This window comes from Lepidochelys kempii, chromosome 4 (assembly GCF_965140285.1).
Source record: "Lepidochelys kempii isolate rLepKem1 chromosome 4, rLepKem1.hap1, whole genome shotgun sequence".
In the NCBI taxonomy this organism is placed as follows: Eukaryota; Metazoa; Chordata; order Testudines; family Cheloniidae; genus Lepidochelys; species Lepidochelys kempii.
Genome location: NC_136383.1, coordinates 80194073 through 80213569, shown reverse-complemented (window position 1 = coordinate 80213569; position 19497 = coordinate 80194073). Strand labels below are relative to the sequence as shown.

Sequence of the window (19497 nt, the reverse complement as noted above, 5' to 3'; positions counted from 1 at the left end):
TTACAACTAATGGCCAACTTCACTCTTATCACTCAGTCCAAATATGTTAAAGGAAAGCAGACTGAGGAATTTAAGCTGATCTACTTTAAAATATTTAATTAGTTGCCGTACTGAAAGAATGCACAGGTTGAATTTTGAGAGAGGCTGAAAACTAGCTTTCAGCTATCATTGAGGTACATCTGTCAGGCACTAATATACCTCAGAGATTCATATTAATAGGGTTGATGAGAATACTTAACACAACCTTGTTTTCCCCTAGCCATGACCACTGACTGCATGAAGCTGTTTCTGTTTTATCTCCTCTAACTAACGGTTCCCTTTCTTAAGCACAGTTGTTTTACAGGAATGAACTGTATAAATAATCTTAGATTTGGATCCTAGGAATTCTGTTATTTTTCAGGGCTGCACTTTCTCTGGGTAACTCAAGGAAAATAACCAAGTCTAAATACATATGTGTTTATATATAATGTATAGTATATGTATATTTATATATGTATAGATAAACAAAAAGGTATAGAATATGGGTCAAATTCTGCTCACTTTACCCATGTAGGTACTTCTGTTTACTTCAAGGGAACTGCATGTATGATTAAGGTGAATCAGAATTGGTCCCATATTTCGATTAAATAACAGATCACTGAATTACAAAACTATAAATATTCTTAGTGGGGGTTCTCTGATGACATGATGATAAGCTGAGACCAGAGCTCTACTGTGTCAAAATGTTGCCATATTTATAACTTTGACCAAAGCTTTTTTGTTTTATCATTTACATGTAGTAACAACAGCAAATTTTAACTTACTATAAATGTCACTTTAAAATAATATGTCTTTTTAAGAACAGTTTTACCCCAAAGTTGCAAATAATCACTTTGAAGAGTTGGGGTTCAATGTGCTGAATGCTTTTTATATTATATGACAAAATTATGGACATGTCAAGTAAAACCAGTAATTCCCACCCATGAAACATAAAAATTTCAAGGCATTGGAACTACAAATCTGTTTACTGCCTCCTAGTTGTAAGCAAAGATTAGACAATACACAGATAAAAGAGCATCAACACAGACTTTAACCAACAAACTCAGGGGAATGTCAGGTGCCTACATTTATGTGCAAACAATTGTATTTGTTCTTTTTGAACAATATTTTTGGTATGTTAAAAAGATCATGATCTGTTTTTTTGCTAGCCCTACCACCTCTTATTTTTTGGCCAATCTTCCCTCATGGAGATCTGTGATCTGGCAGCCACTTCCACCCTTAGCCACAGTCATCCTTGTTAGCATGAGGCCAGATGGATAGACATCTTTTCAGTGCCATCTGTCCCTTTAACTGCCAACAAAAATTACTCATCCCTAATGGGGAAGGGGGAAGAAGGAGCCTCCCTCTGAAGAACATAAAGAAGAACCAGTCTGGGAGCCCCACAAAGAGAGCGGGCTGCTGCAAGGAGCCACTACTGAGATGACGAGGAGCCACTGCTTCTGTTACCAACCTTTCCTCCCCGCCTTTTCTCCACCTATTGAAGAGGGTTACTGAAGAGGGGTTAGATGACTGCAAATGTTTCCAGGAGCTGGGAAGTTGATAGGAAGGTTGGCAGCAGGCATGGGTGTTCTAGTACTGACTCCATCTCCTGAGGTGGGGACACTAACCTGCTCAAGGGTGACTCCTTTTCTTTCATGGAGGACACAATCACTGGAGGAACAGTAGGGACTGGGTGGTCTTACACCATCCAACAGTTTACAAGAAGTTTTGTAGCTCTCTGACAGCTGCTGTGTCCAGTCCCAGTATGTTCAGCATTTACTCAATATTACCACAAAATGGTCTCTGAGAAAGCACAGTTATTTCCTATTCTACATGTAGTGAAAAGCTGTAATATCTCAAGCACCATTATATAGCTACTGTTGGCAAAGCAGACTTTAATAGTGACCACTGTATATCTTACTTGAACCTGTTCCTCCTCTCAGTAAGTCTAAAGTGGTCAATGTTATAAAGTCCACAGTAGCCAGCAGATACCATACAGTTATTTGCTATTCAAAGTACAGTGAAAAACTATAGTACCTCAAAGAAAAGGAGGACTTGTGGCACCTTAGAGACTAACAAATTTATTTGAGCATAAGCTTTTGTGAGCTACAGCTCACTGAATGCATCTGATGAAGTGAACTGTAACTCACGAAAGCTTATGCTCAAATAAATTGGTTAGCCTCTAAGATGCCACAAGTCCTCCTTTCCTTTTTGCGGATACAGACTAAGACGGCTGCTACTCTGAAATCTCTCACCTACAGTCTGTATTCTCTAACTACATAAACTTGCAGCAAACACAATGCTAAATTAGAGCTATTGCTTTAGCCACTGATTTAGGTCTTTGTGAAAGCCTAAGGCAAGAGATGAGTTGTAAAGCAAAGCTCTTATTCAAGTGCGTGTATTTGGAATTGTAGTAACAAATACAGAGAATAACTGGCAAAATAAAGGGCTTTGAAAAATTTTCTCTCAAGTTTAACCCTATTATAACGATTTCTCTTTAAAGTTCTTTTCACAGAAATCTATCTTTTGTGTAGTTTTAAAATATGAAAACAAAAGAAATTGTAAGTGACACGTGTGAGAGTTGTTATATCTCACCGTAGCTGCTAAAAACCCAGTTTAGCTAAGACTATCACAGGCTTGGAGAATTGATCCTGAGTATTTTCAGTCATAGCCAATGTCCTGGACGCTGGGGGTGGCTGTAGCACTGCTGCACAACACCTCTCCAGCTGCTCAGACCTCTGTAATCAAGTCTTCTCTCCTTTCGCTCACTGCCTCTAAGAATCAGCAGGTGGCTCCTGTCCCACCTGGCTCCATCTCAGCTGTTCTGAGTGGGAACTGAAGGCAGCTGCTCCTTCTGAACGTAAGAGTCTAATGAGGTGCCTGGCTCAGGGGATGAAGAGATGATCAGCCTTCTGCCTGTCACCTGGTTGGGAGGTACCTGCACCTAGGCAGTTTGGCTCCCAGTCAACAGAAGTAGAAAGCTCTTCCACAAGGAGAGCCCAAGTGTAGTATAATGGGGCAAAGAGTGAACGGGGCAAGAGTGAGAAAAGGCATAACTTTGAGATAAATTTGGAATATGGGATTCTAGCAGGCCCCAGCTACCTCTGTATTTTGGTGACAAATTGGTTGTTTTCTCTGCCTTTTTCACTCTTCTAAAAAAAATACATATGAGTACAAAATCTAAAATTTACCAGACAGCATACACAAACTTTGATTTAAATGGGAGATGAGGGCACACACCACCACTCAGGACTGGGCCCTAAAATACAAGCATCATATCAGAAAAAGCATCATTGGTTACTCAGTGATTCTGAGGGCAGGGCACTGTTGACCAGCAACTTCTCAGAGCTAGCTTTTAAAAAACAAGCCCTCTCATGGGTGTAAAATACATCAGCTGCTGAAGCTCAATAGCAATGACAGTGTTCACATTGTATTTGCTCAAAGGGAAATTCTGTTAATCACTAACAAGTAGTTTTAGCTGAGGGATATAAGCAAATATTAATATCCTGTAAGATTTCTAGCACAAAAGAACAAGAATTTATTCTTTCATTCTCCTGCTTTTGGAGTGTTTACTTCAGATCACCCTTTTCCAGTAAGCCTGGTCTCCTGCTGGTTGCAGCCTGGTCTATATTAAGGCTGAGGCAGTCAAGGATGGAAGCCATGCCATCCCTCCAGCATATGCAATGTCTTCTTCATCCAGCTTTTGCTAGATCAAATGTGTAAAGCTGGCGGGCTGGTATGAACTCCAACATATGGAACAGATGGCCAAGCTACCTGAGCTGGCATTGAGTCACTCTGGAAGACGTTGGAAGCTGGTTGGTCCAAAGCCTGACATCCTCATTCATAACGTGATGAAACCACCATATGTCTTCAATACATCATTGCTGTTTCACATCAAAAATGTCCAGCTGGCCCATTTGCACCTCTGCGGTGGCCTAGGTTTCAGAGCCATACAAAAGGACAGAAGCCAGTGCTGTTTGATAGATTCACATCTTATCCAAGTTGATATGTGTTGTTGATGCCATAGAGGCTTCCAGAGAGCTTGCACAACACCAATAAACTTGCTGATTTGATGTTTCATGACAGCAAGGCAACCACTTTCCCTGGTAACAATGGAACAAGAATGTCACATTTTTATGTCTGTCATGTACAGTCATTCCTGATGTCTGTCTAGCTAGGTAAGGCCCCCATCATCATATCTGACTACCAAATAGTATCGAGGCATCTGTCCAATCTGTCTTATCTCACTGTCTGTCACAGGCATTTGTAAAGTGTCCATCACTGTAGAACCTAAGTGCCTAATACAGAAATTTAAAGGAATAATTTTTCCAGTCCACAAATGATCTGTTAATTCTGTTCCTCCAACCAGAAGAAGAAAATCTTATGAAGTGTGTATGGGGCAGGTGTTTGTAGGCATGCGTATGTGTGCATACCCTCCACTATTGGGAGCGGGTCTTCTCAAAGAGATAGTTACATTTAGTTCTATAATAGGAGAGATTGGGCTCGCTCTGGTTTTAGGAAAAAGGAAGGTGCCTCACATCCAGTGGGCCTCAGCTGAAAATAACCTTTCCCTAGCTCCTGAAATAGTCTCTCAGGGTTCATCCAGCTCTTGCGTTCCTATGGCTAGAAGTATTTTTGAGGGATTATATAGAGTGCAGTAGTTCAGGTGTAGGATCTTAGACTGAATGTGAAGTCCTATCAAGAGTCAGTGACTGGCACAAAGCACCAATGTGGAATACTACTGCTCAGGTGTCCTATCAGGAGTTGGGCTACAACTTGCTGTGGCCAGGGACATTTTTGATAGAGAGTGTTTCTGTAAAGTGATAATGGCCTATATTCCAGTGACCATACTCAAGTTCTTTTTAAAACACAATGCTGTGCACGTGATACTAGAATATTCAATAGTCATCTCAGCCAGTTGGGCCCTGACAACTGACAATAAAGGGGCGGACATCCTACTGGACAGTTGCATGTGTAAACACTCGACGTGTATGAATAAATGTGACAGTTGTGAGTTCAAATTAAGCATGCACACACATGCCCTAGGATTTTGATATTTTGAAAATCAGACCTTTATTTGAGTTATTTCATTGTAACTGTTTTTTAAGGAATTTAGAAGAAAACACATTTACAATAAATCAATGCATTTTTAAAAAAATCTGTTTAAATGTATGTTCCTGCATTTCTACAGGAACAAATCTGGGCAGGCAAGCTCTAATGGACACATTCGCACAACCTTAACTTCAGCTACCTACTCAATTTACCTCTAAAAGATCTCCATAAAATGTAATGCTCTGAATGCATTCAGGAGTTCTGATGACATATACTTAGGAGCTAGATCTTCTTTTTCTTACACAACTGCAATTCCTATTGAGGTTGTAGGAGGGATGGGGGTGTGAGATGTAAAAAGAAGCCTAAAATTACCGATCCCCAAAATGCCCATTTCTTAAACTACAGGAGAGAGTGAAGCCAGTCACTTCTTATATCACAGGAGAGAATGAACCACATTTCATTTATAAAGAGTCTAGCAATAATGTACATTCTTTTTAAAACTGAGGCTTCTTGTTCCTTGCTTTTCTGCTTCACACCCTTACCTTCATATTTCACAACCACAGCTTTCAACAGAAGTAGAACATAAATCCATTCTTCTTTAATTGTTCTCTATTATACAAAACTAGACAAAGGTAGTTTTCAATGCTCATAATTTTGTTTAGAGTTTTAAAAATAATTGCATGGAAAAAGAGACCTAGAAAATCGCAGCCTTGCCATCTTTTTAAAATGAAATTAATGATTGGCTATTATAAATGGATTTATTTTTTCAGATTCTCGACTCTATAACCTTTGTAGAACTCTCCAACTGTAGTGTGGCAGCCCAGCTGTGGAGGTCTAAAGCCATGTGGTGGTGGAATAGGACACATTGCTTTAGAGAAACTCTCTGAGAGCAAAGTTCAACTGGTTTGTGATGTCAACAGAATCCCTTATTGTACTGCTTACTTGTTTTTTGTTTACAAGATGCATTGATGCACTTTTTTTTGCTATAATATACATTACACACAAGCATCTCACAGTTGCCCATGTGCTGGGTGCCACCTTTCAAAGAAGTTTCAGCTCACTATGTCCTTTCCCCTTCAGTTTGCATACACAGTTCCACTAATGTCAGTGGGAGCTAAGTATGTGGAACAAGCTGTCCCTTTAAAGTGACAGGTTTCAGAGTAACAGCCGTGTTAGTCTGTATTCGCAAAAAGAAAAGGAGGACTTGTGGCACCTTAGAGACTAACCAATTTATTAGAGCATAAGCTTTCGTGAGCTACAGCTCACTTCCTCAGATGCATATCGTGGAAACTGCAGCAGGCTTTATATATACACAGAGAATATGAAACAATACCTATTCCCACCCCACTGTCCTGCTGGTAATAGCTTATCTAAAGTGATTTCCAGCACAAATCCAGGTTTTCTCACCCTCCACCCCCCCACACAAATTCACTCTCCTGCTGGTGATAGCCCATCCAAAGTGACAACTCTTTACACAATGTGCATGACAATCAGGCTGGGCTATTTCCTGCACAAATCCAGGTTCTCACATCCTCCCCATCCCCATACACACACAAACTCACTCTCCTGCTGGTAATAGCTCATCCAAACTGACCACTCTTCAAGTTAAAATCCAAGTTAAAGTGAGTGATCTGAGGCAGCCTTTGTTACGTGATGAGAGCAAGTTTCACTGCCACCTTCATTTTATACTGACGTTAGATCCATGCAGATATTTTTTATGCAGCTCATCCTGCTGCCTTGACCATAGTCCTTCTGTCCCCTTCCCATGACTCCAGCATTCTTCATACAAGACCTTTATAAGGACAAAGGGGGAGGCAGAGATTCATACAGAGCACATTGCACTCCTCCTATGATGAGTTTTGTATTTCAGTGAATACTGATCCCTGTTGCGGCTAAGTACCTAACAACTGGGCATTGTCTTGTGGTTGATGGTCTTGCATCATCCTTTATTTGCGATGGTACTCAGAGAGCTTTGTATGTACTTTAATGGGATATTGTTTTGTTTCTCTCAGGCCCAGATAACAGTGAATGGGAACGCTGGCACTGCTGCCAGTCCAATGAGTCACTTTCAAAGGCCTTTTTCCCCTTCTTCAGTTTACTCTCCACCAGCTTCACTTAATTCAAACATTATCATGCAGCATGGCAGGAAGATGGGTAAGCCTTTCATATAATGTTTACTTTATACATCATGCGACATGTTCTGATTTGTGGGGCAAGAACTGCAAACAGTTACCGAGCATTCCACATAAATAAAGGTATTATCTATTCATGTACTTTGGGAAAATTACAAGCAACAATACAATTTATTGTTAGACGCAATAACATTCCTAAACTGGCTTTACTACAGTCTTATTACTTTAAAGCAAGATTCTTACACATATGTGACTCTTGCAATAATTCCACTGGTTATATTGAGAGTATATTAAAACTGCATGACTTTCAGATATTCCTGAATGTGTATCAAAATCCCCTTAGGTGTCCCTTATCCTCATTAAGGCATTAGGGTCCAGTTTTGCATGGTGCTGAGTTACAGGTCCCTCAATTTGCACTATCTTCAGTGGAAGTCACCTCCTCACAGGTTGTGAGGTCTTAAGATTTTAAAAGCTTAAAGCTTTGCCAAATAAAATTTCATGTGTATTCTTTAGAGTGTCATAAGAATAGATCACACTTTACAAACATAAGGACAAGATCTCTGCCCCATGGAATTTAGTCTAAAATGATTTCTGTTTTCAAAAAAGCACATATAAGACCAAACATAATGTCTCTCCATTAATCTTTGTATGTGCAATCGTGTGGGTTTTCCAGTTTTCTCATCAACATTTGCATACTCAGAAACTATATGCACAAAAACATTTCAATATGCATAATGAGTTTGCTCCTGTGTTACATGGGAGGTCAGATTAGATGACCAAAATTGTCCCTTCTCACCTTAAAATCTATGAATTGTATAAATGCTATATCATCTGTGTACAAGTGATAACAGCAAAAATTGAGCATGTGTATCTGCACAGACAAAAATACAGGTTCATTTAAAAACACCTGATATCTGATTTAGAGATCTGAGTGTTTATTAACTATGCTTCAGAAATTGTTCCTAGACAGTCCTTTTTGAACATGATTTTTAAGAGCATTATCTCAGGGCGGTTCTGAGTTTCTGAGACTTACAAAACAATGGCCAGATCTCACATTCATTGTATGCTCAAAAACCCTTCGATGCCAACAGATTGGGCCCTGCAAGGAGCATAAGATCAGATTTCAAAAGTTTTCTAAATTTAGCATCATATATATTTGAAAAAAAGCCCAGATATTCCGACATTTGACACACACAGATGCGTACTGGAATATTTACAGGCTTTCAGACTAAGTAACTGAAAAGGTTGCGTTAAATCCAAATTCTTTCCAATAAAGAGGGAGAGAAAATATTCACATTACACTCAGAGCCGCAAATCATCACAGTCTCTTTTGTTGTGTTATATCACAGTTCTTCTAGTGAAACATTAAAGACTGCAATACCTACTGCATTGGAGGGAAGTCATAGTCTCCACCAGCAGTGCCAGAAATCTAGCTTTATGCCTAATTTCAGCCATCCTGCAGCAGAAACGTGGGTAGTACAGTACCTGCTGTTGCAAACCATGCTTATATAGTCATAAAGGCCCACTAATTAGCCACCGAAATCTGTTGCCTGAATGACTAGAGAATCTTGTTATGTTTCTTCTGTATGCAAGATTACATCTAAGCACATCACCTTATGACAGTACAAGGCTTCATATGACATGTCCCAGCATCTTAACATTGTGTCTTTTTGTTAATGACTTGCTGTGAATTTTAGAGGTAGGTAGTGGTAGCTAGTATTAATTTCAATAATTAAAAGAACAGTTGGGGAGGGAGTTGCAAAATTATCTTCAGCACCAAAAACCAATAGCAGATTGCAGTTTTCACCTCAATTAATGTAGGTGGCTCATTGGCATGTCTGCTACAGGGAGAGGCAGAGTTATTGATGTGCACATGGCATATTAGCCATATAAAGCTATTTAAATAAAGGTACTAATATATACCTTTTTATATAATTTATATATAATATAAATGTAAGGATGAAAAGTATCTGTAAAAAACATTATAGACCTCATAATTCATCTGAGTTCCAAAGCTGGTAACATTAAAGGGAGTTACCTGGGTAATTCTCTCACAGCAGAAAAGCAGGATCCAACATATGTACCGAAAATCTCTGTGGAATGTTTGAGTAAATTCATTACTACACATATAGAACAGAAATTGTTTTCAACTCTTCCATGCTTCTGGGAGCAGAAGAGTTCATACTACCGCAGAGCACTCATTCATAGTATGGATGGCAAAGTGGCAAGTTTAGTTTACAGAAAAAAAGTCTGTTCTGCTAGCTTCACTAAGAGTTTTGTTTGTCTGTGTGTTTGTCTCTCTCTTCCCTCAGCCAGCCCTTAAAAGCAGCAAAGCAAATTTTGTTTTCAAATATTGTAAGTTTTTTCCTAAAAAAAAAAAAAAAAAAGTCTCTCTTAACCTGAGAGATTTTGAGCTCAGCACAGAGGTTAACAAAATAATCCACATATGTGTAACTCCTTGAGTAGAAGGTTTTGCAGCGGAAATCCTACTAAACCCAGCTGCTCAGGCTAATGTGTAGTATTATCAGGTATTCTGTATGGATGTGGTTATCAAATTTCCTTTAATGCTTGTAAAGCACTTTGAAAATGTAAAGCGTGCTCTAAGTGCTACGTATGATTATTCTATCGCTATACAACATTCTGTCGCATTATCTTTACAGACTCCACAGAGACATACTCACAGTATGCTCAGTCTGTTGGCAGCAGCACCACTCCCAGTACAATACCAATCTGTAGATCTTCAGAGGAAGAGAAGAAAGTCACAGTCATTAGAGCACCACATTATGCAGGGATTGGCCCGGTAGATGAATCTGGAATCCCAACAGCAATTAGAACGGTAGGAAATGCCAGGGAGTGTGTGTTTGTGTGTGAGAGAGAGCGAGAGAGAGTGTGTGACAGAGAGAGAACTCAGACAATGAACTGATTGTTAGTAATGGGTTTTTCACATTCTTCTAGTCTTATATAATGTGGAATAGAGTATGTGTAATCAGAAGGCTCATGAATATAATACTGTGTGTTGCAGGAAGCATAATTGGGCAACCTCATAGTTCTAGTTTCATTATAAATAGTCAGAACTGCAGTTTTCGTTCTTGTTTCTATTATTTTCCCTGCCCTTTGTGGTGTTACGCTGTAATTTCATTTCCTGTCTGTCTTGTCATTCTAAACCTGCAAAGTTGGCTAATTTTTGCGATTAGCAAATAAACCTCAGGTGCCTATTTTTTCCCTATGGCTCCTGTATTGAAATTAACAGACTTGATCCAGTAATAACCCCTTTGACCACTATCCCAGTGAAATGCATCATGACCCACCATGCTTTTCCACAATCTTTAAATGAGCAGCATGGAAACCCTCTCATTGTCATTAGTCCAGGTTTGATGACTTGCCACTAATCACTGCTTGAGCTGTCCCAGGATGTCAGACGGAATGGTTTTGTTTTTACTATGCTGAAGCATTCTTTCCACACTGCTGTCAGGGCAGCCCCTTCTGGCTGGTCCAGACAGTAGCAGTGAGTCTACAAAGGAGCAGCTCACTGGCCTTCCTGGCTGGAGGAGAGGTGTTGTGCTAGACGGAGAGAGTAAGAAGAGTGGGAGCCAGGATGAAAGCAGCAGAGCCCTTGCAGGTGAAATCTTTGTGAAGTGCACGGATGTAGCAGCTATTGGATATACTTTGCCTGCCAACACCGACATATGGGGTTGTGTAATTGCCAAGAGCTGCTTCACTGGATTGAAAAATTAGGGGGAAAACAGGAATTGATGGAGAAAAGCAATAGGAAAGATTTCAGAATAAGTGGTAAGACTGGGATATTTTGTGTAAGGGGGAGGAGGAAACTCTAGCATTTCTTGCGTTCCTTTCCTTTGATTTCGGCATATACAAATGATACAATAGAAAGCTTTTAAAAAATGAGTAACTCGCATTAGAGCCAAGCTATAGCTTCCCATCCCTACTAAGCAGACGGCCCTGCCTTTTGTGTAGGAAGTTATTGTTTTGTTGTGCTTTTTTTAAGACTAGCAGACTGATTCCATAAGGTGGATATTAATTATATAAGAGTATAACTGAAATCCCCCAAGTGTATTTAATGTGGCTGGCAAGCTGCCAACAGTGTATTTGACTTCCAGATCTGATAGTCTCAGGCTCTTAAGATTTTCTCTGAAACTCATGTATGCCATTTGGACTTTTTTTTTTTCAAGTTTGGGATTGCTTTCTTTTCAGCTCTGTGCTGCTGCATCAAAAACTTATGCAGCTTGTAATATTACTGTTATGTAAATGAGTCTCATGACCCGAGTGAGTTAAAAGTTACGGTCTGCTAGGAATATACCATGTAAATAAGAGAGTGAGAGAGTGTGTGTGTGTGTGCTGTCACTTCCCTCACACCCCACAGGAGTTAGCTGGAAATGAGAGTCAGTTCTCAAGGTACTGATCTGAATATACACTTTAAAGAAACTTTAAAGATGTGTAGATCTGAGCATATCCCAGCAGTGAGAGAATGAAGGTGGTGGTGGTGTCAGCAAACGTCCTGCACCATCCCATCCCTCAGAAATGCAGCACCATCCAGGAACATACAGAAGTGCCACGGCAGCGTTTTCAGTGAACAAGGGAAAACAGGAGAGTAGCACTTGCTCTGTTTTCCAAGGGTCATTGGGCACCCAAATATCCAGCTTGCCCTTCAGTCTTCTGGTGGAGGGACCTGGATGTTTCAGTTCAGCTTATCTCAGCAGTACAATGAAAGTTTCAGAGTTTCTTCTACAGATTAAAAAGACAGCTGCCTGCAGAGTGCAGTAAACATGAGTTCCAGTGTAGTAGATAACGTTAAAAAAGTCTGCCCCAAGCCACAGATGGCTCATCACGCTGATGTGGTTTAATGTGCGTCTGTATCTGTTTCCAAAGCTAACAGTACACGAGGGAGTTAAGTGACTAGCCTTGCATCCAGCCCTCTTTGACTTTCTTAACTCTGTGGTTAGAAGTTGTCCAATAAAAATATTATCTCACCCACCTTATCTCTCTAACCCTATGGATCAGGTATCCATTTTGTAGCTGGGTGAACTTGAGGAAGTCTTTCAGTGTGAGTTTGAACCCACAACCTCCAGGATTGTACTCAAGCCCCTTAACTGCTCAGCTACTGCACCTCATTGTAAATAACATAACTATTGTATATTGAGACACTGTGCTGCACAAAGAGAGGCTTTCAAATGAGGGTTTAGAAACAAACTTTTTGCAGAATGTAGTGCTGATGATCTCCTCCCGTTTTCCCTTTATGCCCCCAGTCCTCAAAGCTCAGTGCTGTCCTGCCAAGAAAGGCTGGATGAAGCTGTCTTCAAAATCCATCCTTCACATTTCTGTCTCTCAAACTGGAAGCAATCACTGCAAAGCTCTCCTTACTCCCAGCATCAGAGTTTGTTGCCTTGATAGTATTTCAGCCCCTGCCAAACCAGGAAGCATGGGAGTAAGCCAAATTCTGGCACTCAGACCCTTGCATGTTAAGGTACTGCAATACGACCAAACTACCAGTATAGCCCCCGGCATTTTGAAGTGCCAGGGCAGAAAAACTTAGACTTTGGAAGTTTGGAACTTTGGAAGTTGAGTTTTCCGTCAAATTGTCAGCTGTGATTTTAATCCAGTTTTCAAATTATCCAGCTAGTTTGGGAGCAAAATAGTATCTATACTGTGTTATTGCTAAGCGTTTGAATCTTTGAGGATGAGGAAAAACAAGATAACTGTAAGAATCTAATCATGTATGTCCTCAAATTTGAGCATTAGCTATGTTGTTGGAGATCTCTGTTTCTTCAGCTTCTATAATATACCAATATTTGGGAATAAGAATTTACAAACACAAAATGTAATGTTTCCATATCAGTAAGAAACAGAACTTTTAAATCAAGCAGTAAGTGAATTAGGCTATTTTCCTAAATACAGTAATAAATATAATATGTGCAGTATCAACTGTATCCACAAGCAGAAATTAAAGTGGTACTGTACTAGACATCACTAAATTTAAATACCATTACTATGGTTCTAACCAAGAAAAAAGTCACTAAAATGCAGTGTGACTGCATATTTTTTATCCACAGTATCCAAAATAATTGTTTCACAGTTAACTATCAAATTATTCTGTATACTAAAGAGGCCTTTCTTTTGTGTGTAAATAACAAAATGCAGTCTGACCAGATTTCCTTCACTTACGCAATGATGGAACATTCCAGCTAGAACTGATTTCTTTTAAGGGATTTTACCCACTGATAATTAGGAAACATTTTAACACAAAGCACTGTTTAATTATGGGTTGCTTCATACGTGAAATAGAATGTAGGGCAAAATGAAAAAAGCTCCACTGAGAATCATAAATGCCTGCTTTAATTGTGCGCTTTCTGATGGATTGTTACAACACTGAAAATGATTACAGAGTCTCCCAAGTACTACTTGCAGATTTTTCTTTTCTTTTTTACTATCTTTTCCTTGATTATTCATTCAAATATAATAACTGTGTCTCACCATTTAATTGTAATAAATGCAGTGCATGTGAATCAGCATGGTATCTAAAATGACCAGATGCATGGGTGAACTTGGATAATTCACAGTGTAATGCATGGCTTGTGGAGTTAGCTAATGTAAATTGAAATACTATATTTTAAAAAATTGATTTATCCCTCCTTAACTCATTTAATATTTCCCAAAACATAGGGTCAGAGAATTGAAGGGCAAAACCTGCTCAAGTAAACAAAAACATGTTTGGGAGAGGAGAACTGAAACTTAATGATATGATGTCATGTCCTGTCCCGTTCTCCCCCCCCCCCTTTCCTGGCCCCATGAAATCCTCTCCACATGTATTCTACATGATTGGATTTCCATAGATTTGGAGGGGATGTGACTGTCAGCAAGGGCACTGGGCCTGGGGACATCTATGCACCTTCATTCTCTGGCAAACTGTGAGGACATAACCATAATGATGAATGGTGACACTTTTGCATTAATTCCCATAGATTTTCACCACCATCCATTCAAACTCAGTTGGAGGCTCATTTCTGGCCCAGTACAAGCAGGGAGATGTTGGTGGCATGAGTCCATTGGCTTCTTCATAAATCAAGCTCAATTATCCCTCCCCAGAGTCTTGCAAGTACAGAGATATAACCAACCCTTGGGAATTAATGTTAACAAGATCAGAATTAATCCCTGTGAGTTAGCAATTAGCAATTTTGTGAGACCTAATATTTTTTTCACAAGAAGTCTTGCAGATAAGCTTTGTGATAGGGAGTAGTTTCTGTCCGGTTACTTACAATGATAGCTCCTCAAAGTGCAGTTTTAGGGGTTAACAAATTAGAGGAGTTAAATATAAGGTAATGACTATAGCAAGGAGCATTTAAAACAACAAAAAAGTGCCTCTTTTAACATAAGTAAGCAAACTGCTGTTTTAAAATATTTATTAGTGACTTTAAAAAGATGGTGAACAGTGAGGTGATAAATATTCAGATGTCCAAATTCTGTAGGTTAATTTGGACTAGAGAAGACTTTGGGGAACTTCAGTGGGTGAATGTGACTGGGCAGCATGGTAACAGATAAAATTCAACAATGGCAAATGGAAAGTAATGCGCATTGCAAGGTATATAGTGAACTTTTGTGAGGCTCCAAATTAATTATCACCACTCATCTAGCAATGTGGGCTTCATTGCAGACATCTGAATAGGAAGCTCTGCTCATTGCTCAGCAGTGGTCACCAAAAGCAAACAAAATGCTAGGATATAAAAAGAACAGGATAGAAAATAATCTTGAAAATGTTATTTTGCTATTATATAAATCAGTGAGCTCTCCTCACCTACAATACTGTTTCAGTTCTGGTCATCCTATCTCAAAAAAGATATTGCAGAAATAGAAGGGGTTCAAAGATGGATGGTGAAAGTAGTTAGAAGCCTGGAGAAATTTCCAAAGAAAAAAGATTGGAAACTGAATAGTCCCAGTGTTTTCAGAGGAAAGAATGAGAGGAAACGTCAGAGAGGTGTATCAAATAATGAGTGGTATTCAGAAGGTAAATTGAATGTTCCTGCTTATCCTTTCTCCTGATACAAGGACCAGAGCAACAAATGTAAAACTGATAAAAGGAAATAATTATGCATTATGTAAAAATAGTAACATATGGAACTCATTGCCACGATATGTCATGAAGGTCAAATTCCTAGTAGCATTAAAAAAAGATGTTTATACAGGTAATGAAAATTTCCACAGCTGTATTCAGTAGCAATTTTATTTTAAGATAATTTCATGTTCACCACTAACTGCCTGGAGTTAGGAAGAAATGTTTCCTGTGGGCTGGTAATTGCCTACTGTTAGGTTTCTTGCACTTTCCTAGAAATAGGGCACTAACAAATTCACGGCCCATTTTGGTTAATTTCATGGTGATAGGATTTTAAAAATTGTAAATTTAATTATTTCAGATATTTAAATCTGAAATTTCACATTGTTGTCCCTGTAGGGGTCCTGCCCCAAAAGGGGTTTGTGGGAATGGGGGGTCACAAGATTATTGTAGGGGGGTCTCGATATTGCTGCCTTTACTTCTGCGATGCTAGTGGTGGCTCCTCTGTCTTCAAAACTGGGCTACCGGAGAGCGGTGGCTGCCAGCCGGGAGCCCAGCTCCAAGGGCAGCGCCGTCCCTAGCAGCATCGCAGAAGTAAGGATGGCATAATATGATATTGCCACCCTTACTTCTGCACTGCTGCTGGCAGAGTGCTTCCTTCAGAGCTGGGCGCCTGGCCAGCAGCCGTCACTCTCCGGCCACCCAGCTCTAAAGGCAGCACAGAAGTAAGAGTGGCAATGCTGCAGCCCCCCCCCCTTTCAAAAACCTTGCAACCCCCCTGTGGTCCTCTTTTGGGGTCAGGACCCCCACTTTGAGAAACCTGTATAATATAGGGTGAAATCTGTATAATATAGGGTAGGAGTTCACAAAAGACCAGATTTCACGGTCCGTGATGCATTTTTCACGATGTGAATTTGGTAGGGCCTTACCTATAAAGCATCTGGTACTGGCCACTGTCAGAGGCAGGGCATTAAATAGATGGACCACTGATCTGGAATGGCAATTCCTATATTCTTAAATACTGTCTTTGTATCCAGGAGCAGATTCCAAACTCCAAAAGATATTTAGGGCTGAGTCAAAGATTCATAGGAAACCTTGCAGCTGTACAGTGAATAAGAAAGTGTGTGTGTGGGAGGGATCAATAAGGGACTAACCACAATGGGCCAAATTCATCCCTACTGAATCTCTTTACAAATCAGTGGAATTACAGTGGAGATGAATTTGATCTAACATGACACCACTGATCTTTTTGTTTCTTTAGCTAATTGTTGTAAACTGTATTTTATTTAGACAGTTGACCGGCCAAAGGATTGGTATAAGACAATGTTCAAGCAAATCCATATGGTTCACAAGCCTGGTAAATATACATTTTTCTATTTGTTACATAACTTTTGGTAGCATTAAGAAATGCACTTTCCCTGCATTCTGGTGGCTTGCTCTCTGATAATAACAAAGCTTATGATCACTGACTTGTAGATATTGAAAAGAGCCCAATGGGAATTTCTCCAAGCTAAGTCAATGTGACGAATGTTATTACGCAGAAATGTTTTTCCAGCAAACGGCTATGTACTTTTCTGATGGATTTATTTTTAATACTAACAAAAAATAAAGGAGAAAAGCCTATCTGATCATGTACAGCACAAGAGGTCAGTGAGATGTTCTGAGCAGCAAGGAACATTGCCTGTACCCATCTTCAGTCTGAGTGACCAGGACTTGGCTGGGTACAGGGTGGTCATTGCTACCTTCTGTTACAGAGCTCCTATGTGCTAGAACAGTGAGGCCTACTGAATGAGGAAATATGCTGCCTTCACTTATTTTCCTCTCTCCTCCTATTAATTTCTAAATAAATTATTTTTTGAAGAAAAGGAGCCTCTGACATATGATTAGTCTTATTAATATCATATTTTTGCTTACTCTCCCTTTTATCCAAGGATGTCAAGGCACTTTACAACAATAATTATGCTTCATTATACCTCAGTGAGGGAGGGAGTTGATATTATTCCAATTTTACTGATTGGGAAATTGATGTAGCTAGGTTGATTTGCTTGCGGTCATAAACGACATCAATGCAGGATCAAGAATGGAAAAACACCAAAATTATGTCTCCCAGTCCCCTGCTCTAGCCACTGGACAGCATTGCTAGATGTAAGAAGTTGCTTTTCATAGTAGGAATGATACGTTGCTGTCCTGTAATAAGGGGAAAGAGAGAGGAGAGGGAATGGCTGGGATGAGATGGGGGTTGAATAGAAAAGAATGAGTATAACTCACAATTTGGGGTGAACCAGTAACTGTGCAATCTGGTGTCATGGCAACAATATGCCATTCAGATAGGAAGATAAAAATAGCCTGTGATAAGTGTAAAGGGCAAAGACAGACTCCAGAAAACACGAGGGGTGAGAGCTGATTGCCTACTGATCTTCTGTTTGTATTTGCAAAGACAAAGCTGCTTACTATGATATACTGAAAGCTATTGCACTACTGTAACATATATATTTCTCTTTATAGACGACGGCACAGACATGTATAATGCTGCATATGCATATAATACTGGTAGGAGTTATTCCCTCACTTCCAATGAGTCTTTTGTTAGTGTTAGCAAGCAACAGTGGTAGCTAACCACTTAGGCCTGCTCTTATTAAGTTTGTGTAACAAACAAAATTTCATCATTCTTTTTTATTTCTGTTTGTGCATGTTTGTGTCTTTGTTCACCAAATGTGGCAAAGCCTCATTTTGGTTTCTTTCTTACTACAGAATTAATCAGACATGTACTGCAGATGTGGCCCTCTCAGTGCAGATGGGATATACTGTAATGTTGTAATCTCTGACTAAATTATATTTATTCTCACTAATGATAGTGAACAGTTTGAGTCTTGAATATTAAACTAAAGAGTAAAGTGCAGTATGAAAGTGTTAACTGTAAATACATATACAGATGAAGATAAGCACGGTGCAGTATGTTGTATACAACTGCCATATTTTTAGATTATACTACATTAAGAATACCAAATTATGATGCTTCTATTTTGTTATCTTATTAATTTTTCATTCTGGAATTGACATTATTTAGCACTAAAAAAGTAATATATTATTCCTATAACAGATATATAAATTTCAAATCTTTCAGAAGACGGGAATCATACTGCAGAGATATTTTACTACAACAAAAACTCCTTATCATGTGAATGAAATTTACACACACAAAGTATTGTATGTTATGCAAAAAGCACTTTTAAGAGTTCTTTAATTTAAATTTTCATATTGCTTTCAATGGGGCTCCCATGCTGATATTTTATGTGTTATCAAGAATATGTGTGTATATCCAAGGTTCATGACCCAAATGGACTCTTGAGAGCTTAGCCAAGACATTTGTCTGGGTAATTGTCCACAAATCTAATTATGTAGAGATGCTCTTACATACAAACCCAAAGAACATTCATTAAAAAGAATGAAAAAGGCGTGACTATTTCTTTTTCCTTCTCAGCCTATGACACCAATAACAGCTGAGGGCAGGACAGTTCTGCGGGACTAATAACAGGTTGCAGTTAATTGCACCTCAGACATTATCTCCCCCCAGCTGGTGATTAATTCCCATGTAATGTCCTGAGCCTCTGGGGGTGGGGCAGGTAAGAGGGGCCATATATAGTTCTATAATAATTATTTGAAAATGCACACAATACTCACCGATGTGTTTCTAAAACTTACAAGGTTTCGATGTCCCAGATTTGTTAAATGAATGTTTGGTGTTTTACTGAGATGCATTTTGGTTGTTTCTATGTTCTGTTTTACTTTAGGTAGCTACAGCCCATCCCTCCCCACTCAGCCACACCCTGCTGCAAAGACACAGACATACAGACCATTGTCTAAAAGTATTTCTGACAATGGCACTGATGCCTTTAAGGTCTCCTCCCCGATACCTCCTCCACATGTACCACCTCCGGTCCCACCACTTCGTCCAAGAGAGAGGTCTACACTAGAAAAGTAAGCAGATTTCCTGGTAGGGGGAAACAGTCTATAGTAAATACAACATTGTAATCAACTAATAAAAGTAATGGCTGTAGAAGTAGCATGAGACAGTTGGGTTTGTGATCATCGGGAGAACTGCATGGTGAATTGCCTGGCAGATACGAAGGTTGCGGTCCTCTTGAGACATATAGATAGACGTATATGCAGTGCCGGGTAGGTGCCAGTGGTCGTGGTACATTTAGGTACCAGTGACATAGGAAAAGAAGGATAGAG

The 19497-nt window shown here is 39.4% G+C and overlaps 1 protein-coding gene across 33 annotated transcripts in view; it reads left to right on the top strand.

Annotated features, from left to right (window-relative positions):
• Nucleotides 1-19497, top strand: part of SORBS2 (sorbin and SH3 domain containing 2) — a 458010-nt gene that overhangs the window by 364718 nt on the left and 73795 nt on the right. For 27 of the 33 annotated variants that reach the window (XM_073341803.1, XM_073341830.1, XM_073341809.1 and 24 more), the window contains 5 exons: nt 7083-7224; nt 9863-10038; nt 16552-16618; nt 17767-17811; nt 19053-19239. In XM_073341803.1, coding sequence (XP_073197904.1) covers nt 7083-7224; nt 9863-10038; nt 16552-16618; nt 17767-17811; nt 19053-19239 — 617 coding nt within the window. Of the gene's footprint in view, nt 1-7082; nt 7225-9862; nt 10039-16551; nt 16619-17766; nt 17812-19052; nt 19240-19497 lie in introns of those variants that run through there. The other 6 variants (XM_073341838.1, XM_073341829.1, XM_073341828.1 and 3 more) reach the window with 2 other exon arrangements.